Here is a 16,706-nt window from a genome sequence, read left to right on the forward strand (position 1 = left end):
ATTGCTTGAGACCAGTCTGGGCAACATAGAGACAAGGTCTCTACACAAACACACATACACACACACACACACACACACCCCACCTTAGCTTGGCATGGCATTGTGTGCCTGTATTCCCAGTGACGGGGGACTGAGGCAGGAGGATTGCTTTGTTACGGGAAAAGTGGTCTTGACCCAGAACCCAAGAGAGTTCTCAGATTTTGTGCAGGAAGGAATTCAAGGCAAGTTGCAGAGTGCAGTGAGAAGAGATAGTTTATTGAAAGTTTATTGCCAGCATCTGTTGTTTCCTTACTTTTTTTTTTTTTTTTTTGAGACGGAGTCTCATTCAGTTGCCAGGCTGGAGTGCAGTGGCACAATTTTGGCTCACTACAGGCGTGTGCCACCATACCCAGGTAATTTTTATATTTTTAGTAGAGACAGGGTTTCACCATGTTGGCCAGGATGGTCTCAATCTCTTGACCTCATGATTCGCCCACCTTGGCCTCCCAAAGTGCTGGGATTACGGGTGTGAGCCACCGTGCCTGGCCTACTATTATACTTTTTATTTTTAGATGATGTTTTAGGTATTATGTATGTTTAAATTGCCTTTGGTGGAAAAAATACCTTTTGTTTCTCCAAAATATCCTATAATCTACTACAAACTTTTTTATAGATGGAAGTTTTTACTTCAGGATTTTTTTCACCAAAGAAGTAAGGAGAAAGGCTAGGGAAAAGTATAGGAAAGAAAGAGAACAAAACAGTCCAAACAGCACCGTAGCTGTGCCTATGGTACTACTGGTAGCTTTTTTTTACTTGTTTGTTTTGTTTATCTGTTTCATTCATCTCACATTTCTGAGTATGCAACATTTTGGCTTTGTGTCTTTTGAGCCTTATAATGTTATATGTGTTTTAATTGCTTGCAAATAATAGTTTTCATATACGTGAAGGTACACTATTCTACTGCGACATTCAGTTCCCATTTAAAAGTCTTGGGAAGAAAAATTCTAAGTTGCTGCCAGATCAAAATAGATCATCTCCTTCTCTTGTCTGAATTATGTTTTGTGCTTGGAATTATATTGAAAAAGTAACTTATAGCAATATTTCTAAAAGTCTTTTAAATAAATGAATGTCCTGTCAATTGTGTTACAGAGTTACAAATTTTGTCAAGGAAAATTACAATTGATTTTAGACCAGTTGGATCCTGGGCAACCTAAAGAGGTAAGTTTCAAGGATAGCTGTTAAGTTTCATGCAGATAGAATATATTTACCATATATGAGATTACAATCAGTAGCAACCAGGTAGTTTCCCTTGAGGCTAAAGCCTTTATGATTATGGGCAATCCTAGACCATATTCATGGTAAATTTTCAAGTCCAAATGAAAAGTCACAGAGTAAGGGAGGCTTTCCTTAGAGAATTGTCGTGGTTTGGAAGAGGAAATTTTTATCTTTAGCATCAATTTCAAAGGGATAAAGTTATAGGCAGTTGTCCCCCAAACTGTTCTTTCATTGTTGTTTTATATGTAACATTGTAGTTAGTCATTTCTTAAGAAAAAAGATTTTTAATTCTTTTTCTACTTTCAGAAAATGTGAACATCTTTTAAAAATAATTATTTTTAATGGTCAAATAAAAATTATGTATATTCGTCTTGTATAACATGTTTTGAAATATGTATACACTGAGGAATGGCTAAGTTGAGCTGCTCTAACATGCATTGCCTCACATACTTATCATTTTTTGTGGTGAGAACATTTAAAATCTACTCTCTTAGCAGTTTTCAAGAATAAAACATTGTTGTTAACATAGTCATCATGTCATCATGTTACACGGTAGATCTCTTGAATTTACTTCTCCTAACTGAAATTTTGTATCCTTTGACCAGCATCTACCCATGCCTCCCCTAACTATCTGAGCAATTTTGACCCATTTGTTTATTTTTTAGAAAAATTTTATATATATATATATATATATATTTAAGATAGGATCTTACTCTGTCACCCAGGCTGAAGCACAGTGGCGCAATCATGAATCACTGCAGCCTGTACCTCCCTAGGCTCAGGTGATTTTCCCACTTCAGCCTTCTAAGTGGCTGTGACTACACATGCACGCCACTGCACCTGGAGAAATTTTGTATTTTTGGTACAGATGGGATTTTGCCACATTACTTAGGAAGATCTGGAAATACTGTGCTCAAGTGATCCACCTCTTGGCCTCCCAAAATGCTGGGATTATAAATGTGAGCCACTGTGCCTGGCCAGAAAAAGGATTTTTGAGAGAAGCAATTATATTGAATTGTGTCTGTTTATATTTTAAGAGAGTGTACAAATCACTGTTTATGAAGACTTATTTCATTTGAAAGTCAGCATGAAATAGAAAATATGATAGGAATTTTTTTTTTTTTTTTTTTTTAATCTAAGCCTTTTATGTATTGGTATGCCTATCTTGCCATTTGGTCTAAATTTTTAAAATTATTTTTCTCAACCTATTAAATATAAACTGAATGAATAGTTGTGATTTACTCCTACTGAAATTTTCTAAAAAATCATAGAGAAGAATAATTTTTTTCTTCTCAGCATTTTGCATTATGATTTATTTTCTGGGTTCATACTAATAATAACATCTCTCAAAAAATATTGGAAATGAGTTTTGATTTTTTTATGATAAAAATCCTGTTGCCTTCAATTTAAATGGATGATTTGGAAATCTATACTTGTTCAGAAACCTTCATTTTGCTTCTGCAAGTAGTAAATTCTAAATGGGATTTTTTCCTAAAAATTTCCTGAAATGGAAAAATGACTTAACATTGTAAATGAATTACTAATTTTAAAAACTCTCAATATTTTCCTTACTACCTATCACAAATAAAGTTATATTGAGGAGTTCTTTCATATGAATATATAGACAGTTTCAAATATATGTATATACTTTGTCTTTTTTGTCTAAAAGTTGCGCCCTGCTTCAGAGTGTCTGATTTGCTGAGGTTTTGGCTCCTGTCTTTTAGGCCTCACCTTTTTAATGACTAGGCTTTAGTTGTTTCAGTTGGGAAATGACCAGATTTTGAGGATGAGGCTGGAATTAGTGTGTTATTATTCACTACTTGGATATTGAGTGGGAGAAAAGCTTTGTTCCATTCTTCATTGGAGTGGAACTATTCTCTCCTACTTTCCCTTGGGTCATACTGTTTTGAGTGAATTCTGATTGCATTTTGAGAAGACTGATTAAGAAGTAAGCTTTCTATGAAAATACATAAATTAGATTTTGCATCCCACTACTGAGTGACTTCCTTTTTTTTTCTACCTAAGTAGTCAGAAGGCCAGAAAATACGGTATAGCACAAGTTCAAACTGATTGTTTTGTGAGAATCGTGCATATATCCTAGAATGGGAACGCTTTGCCAGGGGCATATCTGGGCAGCATTTTGAAATTAAAGCCCTCAAACTGTGGGAACGACCTAGAACAGGGAAAGCCTGTAGGACAAGGTCACTGGAAAACGTTGGTGATTCTGATTCAACTACTATTCTTCCTCCCGTTCCACTTAGACGTGATACTTACAATCTCCTACTACATTTAGTATTTTAATTTTTGCTTTACACAAACAGCAACTGTTTTTTTCTCTGCTTAGCACTTAGTTTAAAAAATAATTTCTCAAGAGCTTTTTAATATAAAGGCATCTAATAAATCACTCTTTATAAATTATCCAGACTTTGCCTTTTAGTAGCTTGTTAAATATTGTTTTGGAAAAGTGGCGTTATTTTAGTGACTGAGTGTTAATAAAAGTCTTTTTAAAAATTGTAGGTGAGATACGAAGCCTTGCAAACATTATGTTCCGCCCCTCCATCTGATGTCCTGAACTGTGAAAATTGGACTACTCTCTGTGAAAAACTGACAGTGTCTCTTTCAGATCCTGATCCTGTGTTTAGTGTAAGAAAATGGTTATAGAAATATTAAAAATAATATGTTTTCCCACCATTCTAGAAATAAGTAGAATATGATAGTTATGACAATTTTCTTTTCTTTTTTTTTTTTTTTTGAGACCAAGTTTCATTCTTTTTGCCCAGGCTGGAGTGCAATGGCGCTGCCTCAGCTCACTTCAACCTCTGCCTCCCAGGTTCAAGTGATTCTCCTGCTTCAGCCTCCTGAGTAGCTGGGATTACAGGCATGCCACCACCACGCCCGGCTAATTTTTGTATTTTTAGCAAAGATGCTGTTTGACCATGTTGGCCAGGCTGGTCTTGAACTCCTGACCTCAGGTGATCCACCCACCTCGGCCTCCCAAAGTGCTGGGATTACAGGCATGAGCCACCATGCCTGGCCAATAGTTTTCTTTAATAGTAACTCACACGTTTATGGAACTTCAGTTTCAGCTTTCTAATTGTCAAAATTTTTCTTAAGAAAATTTTATGATTAGATTCAAAATATGGTCATACTTCATTGCCAAATAATACACTGCTACCTTGTGCATTTTGTCTCGTAAAGGAATATCCTAGTATTTTATTTCATTTTTGTTTTGCTTTTTGAGACAGGGTCTTGCTCTGTCACTCAGGCTAGAGTGCAGTGGCATGATCACAGCTCACTTCAGCCTCAACCTCCCAAACTCAAGTGACCTTCCCACCTCAGTCTCCCAGGTAGCTGGGGATTATAGGCATGCACTACCATGCCTGGCAAATTTTTGTATTTTTTGTAGAGATGGGGCCTCACCACATTGCCCGGGCTGGTCTTGAATTCCTGGGCTCAAGTGATCCTCCAGCCTCGGCCTCCCAAAGTGCTGGGATTACGGACTTGAGCCACCACGCCTGGCTGTGTCATTGCTTTTGAATAATGCTGTTTTATGATACTCTCAAATTAAAAAAAAAGAAAAAATATTTTAAAAGGATTCATGGTATATGAAAGTTTGAACTAAAAATGGTGAATTATGGTCAAAAGGACTTATAAACATTTTCCTCATGTATTTAAGTGTTTACTTAGAGATTGCTTAACTGCTTAAAGAGAGAAGCAAGAAAACTAATGCTGAGATTTTAGAAAATAATTTGAGGTGAATCATAACACAAATATAGAAAGTTTCTAAAATTGTAAAATTATGAAGTCAGATATGATTTTATTTAAAATTTGATTTGCATAAAGTTACTTTTTAGAAACAGTTATTGTATGATGAAAAGTAAGCTTTACATGAACAAGTGCAGTAATTCTGCAGATAGTGTCTATGATGAAAATAAAGGAAAAAAACCCCTGATTATCCAAGAATTACATTTTAAACACAAATTGTATTTCCTTTTAGAGGATCTTTTCTTCCTAATTGATTTATCAGTGAAGATAGTTTTGGCTTTAAAATCGATATGATGTGTGGCATAGAATATAAGGCATGAGAAGAAGAGTTACATTTTGCTCTTTGTTCAGCAAATATGTATTGAGTATCTACAGTGTGTATCATTCTCCTTTAGACACTGGGAACACACCAAGGACAGGACACAAAATCTTTGCCCTCAGAGAACTTAGATTTCAGTAGATAACGCAGACAATAAATAAATATTTGTAAAAAAATATAAGGTATCCCAATATATTTGTCTATTTAAAATCAGTCTACCGTTAATGAAGATATGGTTATACTGGTAAACAGAAGTGGTTTGGGAATCTCTGTTTGTAATTGTTGGAAGGGGAAGAAGGTGTTTACCTAATACTTGGATGCAGTTCAACCTTGTTAACACCAGAGGGTATTGTAGACTTCTGGAACCACTCAATGATCCAAGAACTTCAAGGTGAAAAAACTGTATCTCAGGGTTATCTTTAACATTTCAAGCTCTCTAATGACAGATGCAATTGTAAATTTCCCTTTATTTTTTCTTTTACTTAATAAATACAGAATAGTAGCCTAGTAGGTTTCCTTTATTTTACAAATTATGAAATAACTTTATAAAATAGCAAATTGTAGCCATTTAAAATTGTTATGCAGCAAGGTTCAGTTTTATTACTTATGCTAATAAAATTGGAAGCAATTATTATAGAGGAGAGATGCCAATAAAATTAGTCATTTTGAAGTAGAAAACAAGGCATGGAGTTTTTTTCATTTTAAATTTGTGCTCGATCCAAATTCTTTTTGAGTTCAATTCTATTTCTTCATCTCCTCCTCTAAAGGACTCTTACATGCAACTGAGTGAAGCCTATAGGGTTGAAAAGTGTGACAGATACCTATCAGTTGCTGCAACTATAAAAATAGACTTCCCAAAGTGTTTAATATCCTTTGTTCAGTAGGAATTTCTTGGGGCTATAAGAAGATACCTTTAGTAACTTGGGGGAACTATTTCTTCTTGTAAGTGGATTATCTAAACTGATATCAACAGAGTTATTAATTTCTCCCCCCAGATTAGACTATTTAAGGCAATTTTATGTTTTTATTTAATTGAAAGTCAAATTTCACTATTAGGATTAATCTCATCATGATATTAAAGTAGGTATAATTAAAAGGATAATAACAGCTATCATTTTAAAGTAAGTCTTAGTGCCAGGCATTGTGCTAACTACATCTGTTGCCACTTTTAACTTATTTACCTTCTACTGGTTTCTATTTTGAGTTTTAATAATGTAAAAATTTAAACATAGAGTAATTTTCTTGGGAATAGGCAAAATTATTAGGAATAATTCTAAATCTTTAATTACTGAAGCTACCCATGTAAGCAATTAAAAATGATGAATTTTGGATTTGGAAATACAGGGTGTTAAAAAAAATTTGGTACTGCCTACTCTGTTCCTTTGTTTGACACCTTTATATAGTTCCTCTATGAAACCTCACCTTACCCCCTCCTCACCATGTCAATATCTACTATGACCAGATTGTGCAGTAATATCTTTCTGTTATTAGATTCACATATTAGTTTTGGTCAGTTTTAATTTTTGCTGACACAAGAGTGTGCCCTTTTTAAATAAGTACATTCTGACTCTGGTTTCTGAATGGCTTGTTTGTATTTATTTTATTTTCTGGGTTTTTACTGTGTGAAAAATGTTTCATTTCTATTCTATTCTTGTAAGAACTTAGATGCAAATTTTCTGTCTCATTTCTGTAGGACCGGATTTTAAAATTCTGTGCACAGACATTTTCGCTTTCTCCATTACATATGACCAAGGAAGTTTATACAAGCTTAGGTATGTTTATGAAAACATTTAAAAATGTTTTTGTCATTTGCATGTACTTAAGAATGGATAGGAAATAACTTTTTTCAGAAAGCACTGTAAATGAATGATGTAATTTTTTTATGTTTTCCCTTTTTTTTCAGCTAAGTATTTGGAGTCATACTTTCTTTCTAGGGAAAATCATATTCCTACTCTTTCAGCTGGTGTAGATATAACTAATCCTAATATGACTCGTTTACTTAAAAAGGTATCCATTTACTAGAATAAGCTTTCATTTTTATTTATTTAGTTTTATATTTGACGGTGCTAATTTTTTGAGAACTATTGTGCACTGCTTTGTAGGTTCGTCTTCTAAATGAATATCAGAAAGAAGCTCCATCTTTCTGGATTCGTCATCCAGAGAAGTAAGTCCCCTCCCAGTGTATTCCAGCATAGAACTTAGCAGTGTTACCGCCCCATATACCTTTCAGACAGAAAGAGTAAAGACAGTCTTAATGGACTGACACGATTGGGAAGGGATTAATAAAATTTTTATTTTTATTTTTCTTAAGCTTGTCGTGTTTTATACTTAGCTATGTGAATCACAAGTACCACTTTACATCATTTATCACAAGGCAAAAAGAAAATGTAGCATTAGTTTTTTTTTTTTTTAAACGTATCAGTACTGAAGATCTGCATTAGGTTCTTATTGGTCTTTACTATTACATTTTGGACAAGTTCCTTAAATATTCTTTAAACTTTTTCCTTTCAGCTCTAAAATTTATTCTAAGTTGTAAGAGAATCTGTGAGTCTAAAAAGGAAAGTTAAATTTGCAGATCCAGTGTTGAAGTAAAAAGAACCTGTTGTTAAAGCAGAAACATTGAGTATGAATCCTACCTATGTCATTTACTAAAATAGAGAAAATGTTTCTGAAGATTATATGCTACTTTATACAGTTTGGATGTTATCTAGCGATGGTGCTTCGTGCCTTTTACTAAGTTGTATGATAAATGCCCAATTAACCAGAACACAATTCTGTCACCAGTGGTGAGCCCACTATCTAGCATGTGATTAATGTTTACTCAATTCCATAAATATAAAGTCTACCACCAGTACTATATAAGTAATTGCATTTCTTTTTTCCCAAACCATAAGGTATATGGAAGAAATTGTGGAGAGTACTTTGTCCTTGTTAACAGTTAAACATGATCAAAGCCATGTTGTCTCACAAAAGATTTTGGATCCGATCTACTTTTTTGCATTAGTTGATACCAAGGCTGTGTGGTTCAAAAAGTGGATGGTAAGGAAAAATAGAATATTTTTATACCTTTTAGTGCATTGCTATATCATTTTAATAAATAGCTAATGTTTGAGTAGTTACTGTGTACTAAGAGTTCTAATCAGTTTTACATGTGTTAACTCATTTATTATAAAAATTTATGAGGTTGATGGTATTAATACCCTCCATTTTTTCAGATGCAGTAGCTGAGATATGGAGAAGTTAACTTGCCCAAGATTTTTTACCTGTTAAGTGGCAGAGCCAGAATAGGATTTTAAGTGGTATTTCATTTGAATCTATTTAAGCTGAATGACTTATTCAAAATCTATTTTTTCTTTAATGTAAAAGCTTCAAAAATTTTAAGCAGATGTGGTATAACATAAGGATTCAGTACGTATTTTTTTTGGGCTTAGGAGATATTTCTGAAAGTATTTTTTCATTTGCCTCCCTCCTGAATCTGAAGTTTGGGGAATGTGTTTAGTGTCTGAACCTGGCAATTTCTTACGAAGCTGGTACTGACACTAATATTAAGAGTAGAGAGATCTTTATACTGTTACCTCCCTCAACCTCTGTCGAATAAGAGACGTCTGTGTTTGTCAGTAGTGGCAACAGGACTGACTTTTGTGCTCACATTGTTTTCTCTCTCATTCTGTACTGGGCACCTAGGTACTATGTTTCTTGCACTTGAGAAGAGAGGGGCTGGGGCATTCATTTACACTTCAGCACAATTTGGATGTTATCTAGCGATGGTGCTTTGTGCCTTTTACTAAGTTGTATGATAAATGCCCGATTAACCAGAACACAATTCTGTCTTCAGTGGTTAACCCTTACCTGGCCTATCTAGTATGTGATTGTTTACTCAATTAAATTAAATTAATTTAAAATGAACCCTTTGTTCCTCACATCTAACACTTAAAGTTTTTTTTCTTGATTATCAAATTATACCGTTATTTGAGAAAATATGCAAAATATGTAAAATCTTAAATAAAATTAAAATTTTCTAATTATACAATGCAGGGATAACAACTGTTAAGATTTTGTTTCATGTAGATAGGTTGTATATACTTTATATTTATCTGTTTAGGTCATCTTTTTAACAAAATCAGTTATATTCTACTAACTTTGTAATTAACTTTTTTTTCCATTTGACTTTCTTATTGCTAGGAGTTGATTCCTTTTTGAGGCGGAGTCCTAAGCTCATACCGCCCAGGCTACCGTGCAGTGGCAGGATCTCAGCTCACTGCAGGCTCCGCCTCCCGGGTTCCCATGCATTCTCCCTGTCTCTCAGCCTCCCCGCAGGTAGCTGGGACTACAGGCGCTCCTTCCGTCATGACTAGTTTTTGTATTTCTTAATATGAGGCGGGGGTTTCACCGTGTTAGCCTGGATGGTCTTGATCTCCTGACCTCGTGATTCGCCCGTCTCGGCCTCCCAAAGTGCTGGAATTACAGGCGTGAGCCACCGCGCCCGGCCGAGTAGCTCGTTTTACAGGTGCCTGCCATCATGCTCGGCTAAGTTTTATATTTTTGGTAGAGGCAGGGTTTCACCATGCTGGCCAGGCTGGTCTCGAACTTCTGACCTCAGGTGCTCCGCCTGCCTCGGCCTCCCGAAGTGCTGGGATTACAGGCGTGAGCCACCGCGCCCGGCCTAGGAGTTGATTCTTAAGAGAATGGGGTACAAATTTATTTAAAAATCACATTCTGAAATGTGTTCTAGTATACATGAAAATTCGTCACATCCTCCTATAATTTTTGCATCTAAGGCAGGAGTTGCCAAATTTTTTATGTAAAGAGCCAGACCATAAATATTTTTGACTTTGTGGGCTGTATAGTCCCTATTGCAGCTGTTCAACCCAATTGTTGTAGCTCCAGAGCACCTATACATAATAGGCAAATGAATGGACTTGACTGTTCAAGTGGATTTTTTTTGCAAAATTGGGTCTAGGCAGAATTTGATCTGAGGGCTGTAGTTTACTGACCCTGGTCTAAGAGATATACTATGAGGATTTATTTTCAGAACATGTTCAATATTAAAAATAGTTTAATACTATGTCAACTTATTTCTCTTATTAAATCTGAAAAAAGGATTAATAGTTTTTGAAAACATTTTAAGCTACAAGGTTTGAAACACAAGGTTTTGATTAACCTTCAGTTAACCAAAACAGAATTTAATCAATGTTTAATTAAAAACTCTATTCCCAGCTGGGCGTGGTGGGTCACATCTGTAATCCCTCACTTTGGGAGGCCGAGGTGGGTAGATCACTTGAGGTTGGGAGTTTGAGACCAGCTTGGCCAACATAGCAAAACCCCATCTCTATTTAAAAAGCAAAAAAAAAGAAAAAAAAAGAAAAACAATACAAAAATCCTCTATTCCCTAGAATTCTGAAAAAATTTTGACTTGTATTATTCTGTTTAATATTTTTATTCTTTAAAAAGTTTTTTTTATTATACTTTAAGTTCTAGGGTACATGTGCAGAACATGCAGGTTTGTCGCATAGGTATACATGTGCCATGGTGGTTTGCTGCACCCATCAACCCGTTATCTATATTAGGTATTTCTCCTAATGCTATTCTTCCTGTAGCACCCCACCCCCCGACAGGCCCTGGTGTGTGATGTTCCCCTCCCTGTGTCCATGTGTTCTCATTACTCAACTCCCAATTATGAGTGAGAACATGCTGTGTTTGGTTTTCTGTTCTTCTGATAGTTTGCTGAGAATAATGGTTTCCAGCATCATCCATTTCCCTGCAAACTCATCCTTTTTTATGGATGCATAGTATTCCATGGTGTATATGTGCCACATTTTCTTTATCCATTCTATCACTGATGGGCATTTGGGTTGGTTCCAAGTCTATGCTATTGTGAACAGTGCTGAAATAAACGTATGTGTGCGTGTGTCTTTATAGTGGAATGATTTATAATCCTTTGGGTATATACCCAGTAATGGGATTGCTGGGCCAAATGGTATTTCTAGTTCTAGATCCTTGAGGAATTGCCACACTGTCTTCCACAATGGTTGAACTAATTTACACTGCCACCAACAGTGTAAAAATGTTCCCATTTCTCCACATCCTTTCCAGCATCTGTTGTTTCCTGACTTTTTAATGATCGCCATTCTAACTGATGTGAGATGGGATCTCATTGCAGTTTTGATTTGCATTTCTCCAATGACCAGTGATAATGAGCATTTTGTCATAAGTTTGTTGGCTACATAAGTGTGTTCTTTTGAGAAGTGTCTGTTCATATCCTTTGCCCACTTTTTGATGGGGTTATTTGTTTTCTTCTTCTTAATCTGTTTAAGTTCTTTGTAGATTCTGGATATTAGCCCTTTGTCAGATGAATAGATTACAAAAATTTTCTCCCATTCTGTAGGTTGCCTGTTCACTCTGATGATAGTTTGTTTTGCTATGCAGAAGCTCTTTAGTTTAATCAGGTCCCATTTATCAATTTTGGCTTTTGTTGCCATTGCTTTTGGTGTTTTAGTCATGAAGTCCTTGCCCATGCCTATGTCCTGAATGGTATTGCCTAGATTTTCTTCTAGGGTTTTCATGGTTTTAGATCTTATGTTTAAGTCTTTAATCCATCTTGAGTTAAGTTTTCCCAACACAGTTTATTAAATAGGAAATCCTTTCACCATTGCTTGTTTTTGTTAGGTTTGTCAAAAATTTATTCTTTTTTTTTGAGACGGAGTCTCTCTGTCACCCAGGCTGGAGTGCAGTGGCGCAATCTCGGTTCACTGCAACCTCTTCTTCCTGGGTTCAAGCGATTCTTCTGCCTCAGCCTCCTGAGTAGCTGGGACTACAAGTGCGTGCCACCATGCCTGGCTAATTTTTATATTTTTAGTAGAGACAGGGTTTCACCATATTGGCCAGTTTGAGACCATGCTTGAACTCCTGACCTCGTGATTCGCCCACCTCGTCCTCTCAAAGTGCTGGGATTACAGGTGTGAGCCACCGTGCCCGGCCAATATTTTTATTCCTAAGTGAAATGAAGAAACTATATTTTGAACACTAATGATATCTTATATAATCTAGCTAAAAAATATTTATAGTTTTCCCCGGCTTTGTACAATGCTATACATTTATATGTTTTAATTACATCTATATTTTGCTCCAAGGAGAGATTTAAAGCTCTTTTGACACTTTGAATCATTTTTAATTATGGTTGGCAGAAAATGATTAGGGTACTGTCACTTTAGAGCATTTCAGTGTTGGCAGATTTCTGCACATGTAGACCATACAGTATCCTCTTCAGTATAAGAGTTGTGCTTTTTTTTTTTTTTTTTTCTTTTCCCCACTGTGTATCTTTTTTGGGATTCTGTCATATATATACTTTTTTGGTGGTGATTTTAAAATAGTTTAGTGTGGAAATTGGACACAATTGATGGATAGAATGTTCTTCTACTGGTTGGTCACTAAATGATCTGCAAGTTTTTTGATACGATTTGCATTCTTGTGATTGCTATCCTCCTAATCCAATACACACGTAAACACCTGTCATTGACTATAATGGTTTAAACCTAAGCTATGGTGTGATTTATGATGTTGTCATTGAAGATAATGCAGGAAAAATAGATTTTGAGTGGCACAGCTTGAGTATTAAATATCATTTCCTTTTAATTTTAGCATGCACATTATAGCAGAACTACAGTATTAAGACTTCTTGAAAAGAAATATAAGTCTCTGGTAAGTCTGTAATTCCTTTTTTATGTTGAGAAATAATACTACCAAAATATATATGATGTAATAACTTGAATATGCAAAGTTGCATGGTGATAATTAATATTGGATAATGAAGCAATTCGCCTTTTATGTGATCTTAAACTACCATCCTGTGGAACATAAAGTGATAACAATAGAGACTTAAAATGAATGCAGTCAGGATAGCAATTAGAAAATATGTTTTATGTATATAGTAAATTGGCTTCTATAAATAACAAGCTGGTTTGAGAGAAGCCATATTTTTAAGCAGTAGCATGTAGTTTGATTCAGATCAAGTATTAATAAAGCCATTACTTCTATAATATCGACCCATGTTTTTCAGTGAAAATTACATGGCAAAACTCATAATGATAAATACTTTTGCATTTTCAATAATTGGTTTGAGTTATACCAAATGTAGACTTAATACTCTAAAATATATTACCAAAATCATCTACATTTGTTACTACTAGTAGAACAATATGTAAGGATACTGAAAGAATTAAAAAGAAATCAGCACGTCTAATAAATAATTGACAAAATGAAAAACACAAAATTTATTAAGATATTCGAATGTTATACTGATATAGCTTTGGGTCAATAAACATCGTTTATGTAGTTAGGCAGAATCTTGATTTAGAAGTCACATGAAGAAAAGATTCTGGAATTGTGATTTTTGGTTGAGTGCAGTAGAGCATAAAATGAAGGAAGGAGAACAATAATTGTTTTGTGTTTGAGAATCAAGAGAATTGAGCAGCAGAAGAAGAGAGGGATATTGAATAATAGGGTAAGAATTTATTTGTAAAGGTAAAATATACTTAAAAATTTTTAGAGAAATTGAATTTAAATAATTCTTTCTCCATATTTCATTCTTCTCTTATTCCCATTTTAAATAAAACTTTGTTTTTGCTTTATGAGCATGGACTGATCTTGCTAGAATACAGAAAGGAAAAATAAAGAACAGGATGATTTTTTCCCATCGTTTATCTACAGATATTAAATCACTGTTGCTATCACAGAGGCTCCTGTGAAAGTATTTCAAATAAGGTTTTTTACAGATTAATTCTTAAAATTGGTTTCTTATTTGAAAAGTTAACTATACCTTAACTTTTAACCTGCAAATGGAATTATGGCATTGTAAATCATCTTAATATTTTATCAACCTAGTCAAATATTTTATTTTATGTATATAGTGTATCAAACTTGTTTGACATTTCGACTTCAACCTCCTTTGCTCTAAAAAGCTTTCCTAAATTTACAAAGTATCAAAATATTATTCATATTATATTTATTGTTTTAAAGTAAACTTGGCCCCACTTTTGAAAATAAACAATGGGGAAAATGATGCAAGATCTGTTTATTCCCATTGTATTTTCAGAATCAAGGGTCAAATTTTGTGCATCTGTGATGGAAATTGCAGACCACTCCATCAATTTGTGTTTCTGTTCTATAAGAGATTCTTGTGTAAGAACTTTACTCATAGCAGCCTGTTTAGCATGATGATCTGCTGATATATTTCCTCTAGCTTCTCATCAGTGCTCTCTGATGTCGTTTTCTGCAATGATGACATATCTGCATTGTACAATATGGTAACCATGAGCCACATATGACTGCTGAAAACTTGAAATGAGACTAGAGTAAATGGGAAACTCTATTTTTAATTTTATTTAGTTTTTATTAATTTAAATTTAAATAGGCATGTGGTTGGTGGCTACTGTATTTGTGTGGTTCTATTCTATCTTATGTTTATGACATTTTCAGTAGGTGGCATTAAGCTATCAATTTTTGTATATGCTGTTGGTTTTTTATAGATATCCCTGAAAAAGTTAAGATAATCTTTGTTCCTATAGCATCTCAAAGACATGAACTGGTTAAAAGTTTTGGCTGTCAGCGTAAATATTTAACCTTTAATTTTCAACAATTTGAATCTTGATTCAGTCAACCCCTAAAGGAATGGTTTCTGAAACAGCTTTATTTAATGCCATTTTTACTGCTCTCTGAAAGTCATTTTAAAAAATAACTTGACGGCTTGGTCATTTAAATTCTCGCTTGGTTTTTCCTGTCTTATTTTACTTAACCTTTTTGAAAATCTCTGTCTTAGGGGTTAACAATTAAATGAACTGGCTGGCATATATTTGATAGTATAGGGCAATAAGTATCAAATACAACCCTGAATTTTATAGCAAATTTGTGTCTATTTTCACAGGGGTTAGAAAAATCATTCATTATACTCTCACCTTGACTCTTTAGACTAGTATTTAAATTCACATACTATAGATCTGCTTTCTGCTCCTGTGGTTTAAAGGGATGTCATGTAATATGATTGATTGTGTCCTGAGATTATTCCTTTTCTTTCCTGTGATTGCTGCCTTTTCTCAAATAAAGATAGCATGTTTAAGAAGATATAAGGGAAAGAGTAGAAGGAAAAGAAGGGAGTGTAAGTAAGTGGATAGTGAAGATAAAGCTGAGTAGGAATGGTTGCAAGGAGGGTAGATTTCTAAAGCCTTGAATGAACGAAAGAGTCTTTGAGAGAGATTATTTTGGAGACAGTGTTTTGAGTTTTCAGTTAAAGAAGCTGTCTATTGTTTGTTCTTTTGTCTTCTAATTCTTTAGAGCTTCTCTTAAGTGTATTGTTTTATAAATTTTTCATGTCAAGAGTTTCCTAAAGTGTCAGTTGTTATTTTAATCCACTTCTGTTTTATTTTGTTTTTTGTTAGAAAATGGATTGAAAGTTCTAGGTAGAGATAGGGGAGAAGTATTGAAGCAAAAAGATGTTTAATACATTGTGTAATAATCCAAGCAAAAGATGATGGAACCATGGAAGAAGGATAAGACAGAATTGGGGTAAATGGATGGACTCAAAATACTTTATTTAGCGTGTAGGATTTAGAGGACTTTTGAATGAGGGGGTTGTGATTGAGGCCTCAGACAATTGATGATTAATGTCATTCACTGAGATAAGTAACACAGTGGGAGGCACACATTTGCTGGAAAAGATAATGATTTTTAGATTTGTTAGATTTAGTCATATTTGAAATGCAGGTTTCTAGGAGGCGTGGGTCTGGATCCCTGATGTTTGATTTAGAAAAGACTCGTAGATATGGGAGGGGGAGGGGTCCCCAAGACAACCCCCAGGTTTAACGATTTGCTAGGAGGAATCATAGGATCCAGCATATAGTTATGCTCTCAGCTATCATTTTTAACAATGAAAGGATACAAAGAACAATCAGCAAAGAGGAAAAAGTTCATTGAGTGAAGTATGGAAGATATGAAATCGCTTCCAAGAGTCTTTTCCCCACTAGAATCACATAAGACGTGCTTAATTCTTTCAGCATTGAATTGTGGCAACTTATGTGAAATGTTATATACCAGGGAAGCTCATTAGAAACTCAGTGCCTGCATATACACCATGGAATACTATGCAGCCATAAAAAAGGATGAGTTCACGTCCTTTGTAGGGACATGGATGCAGCTGGAAACCATCATTCTCAGCAAACTATCGCAAGAACAGAAAACCAAACACCACATGTTCTCACTCATAGGTGGGAACTGAACAATGAGATCACTTGGACTGGGGAAGGGGAACATCACACACCGGGGCCTGTCACGGGGAGTGGGGAGGGGGGAGGGATTGCATTGGGAGTTATACCTGATG

At 34.8% G+C, this 16,706-nt stretch overlaps 1 protein-coding gene and 1 long non-coding RNA gene across 9 annotated transcripts in view; one reads left to right on the forward strand and one right to left on the reverse strand.

Moving 5' to 3' along the window:
• Positions 1 to 16,706, reverse strand: part of LOC103884066 — a 121,288-nt gene that overhangs the window by 43,980 nt on the left and 60,602 nt on the right. The window lies entirely within an intron of this gene.
• Positions 1 to 16,706, forward strand: part of TBC1D32 (TBC1 domain family member 32) — a 225,932-nt gene that overhangs the window by 21,161 nt on the left and 188,065 nt on the right. For 7 of the 8 annotated variants that reach the window (XM_017958365.2, XM_017958364.3, XM_017958362.2 and 4 more), the window contains 7 exons: positions 1,129 to 1,197; positions 3,772 to 3,897; positions 7,032 to 7,110; positions 7,242 to 7,345; positions 7,441 to 7,502; positions 8,233 to 8,377; positions 12,977 to 13,036. In XM_017958365.2, coding sequence (XP_017813854.2) covers positions 1,129 to 1,197; positions 3,772 to 3,897; positions 7,032 to 7,110; positions 7,242 to 7,345; positions 7,441 to 7,502; positions 8,233 to 8,377; positions 12,977 to 13,036 — 645 coding nt within the window. The remainder of the gene's footprint in view (positions 1 to 1,128; positions 1,198 to 3,771; positions 3,898 to 7,031; positions 7,111 to 7,241; positions 7,346 to 7,440; positions 7,503 to 8,232; positions 8,378 to 12,976; positions 13,037 to 16,706) is intronic. The other variant, XM_031667463.1, reaches the window with a different exon arrangement.

This window comes from Papio anubis, chromosome 6 (genome assembly GCF_008728515.1).
Source record: "Papio anubis isolate 15944 chromosome 6, Panubis1.0, whole genome shotgun sequence".
Taxonomy (NCBI): domain Eukaryota; kingdom Metazoa; phylum Chordata; class Mammalia; order Primates; family Cercopithecidae; genus Papio; species Papio anubis.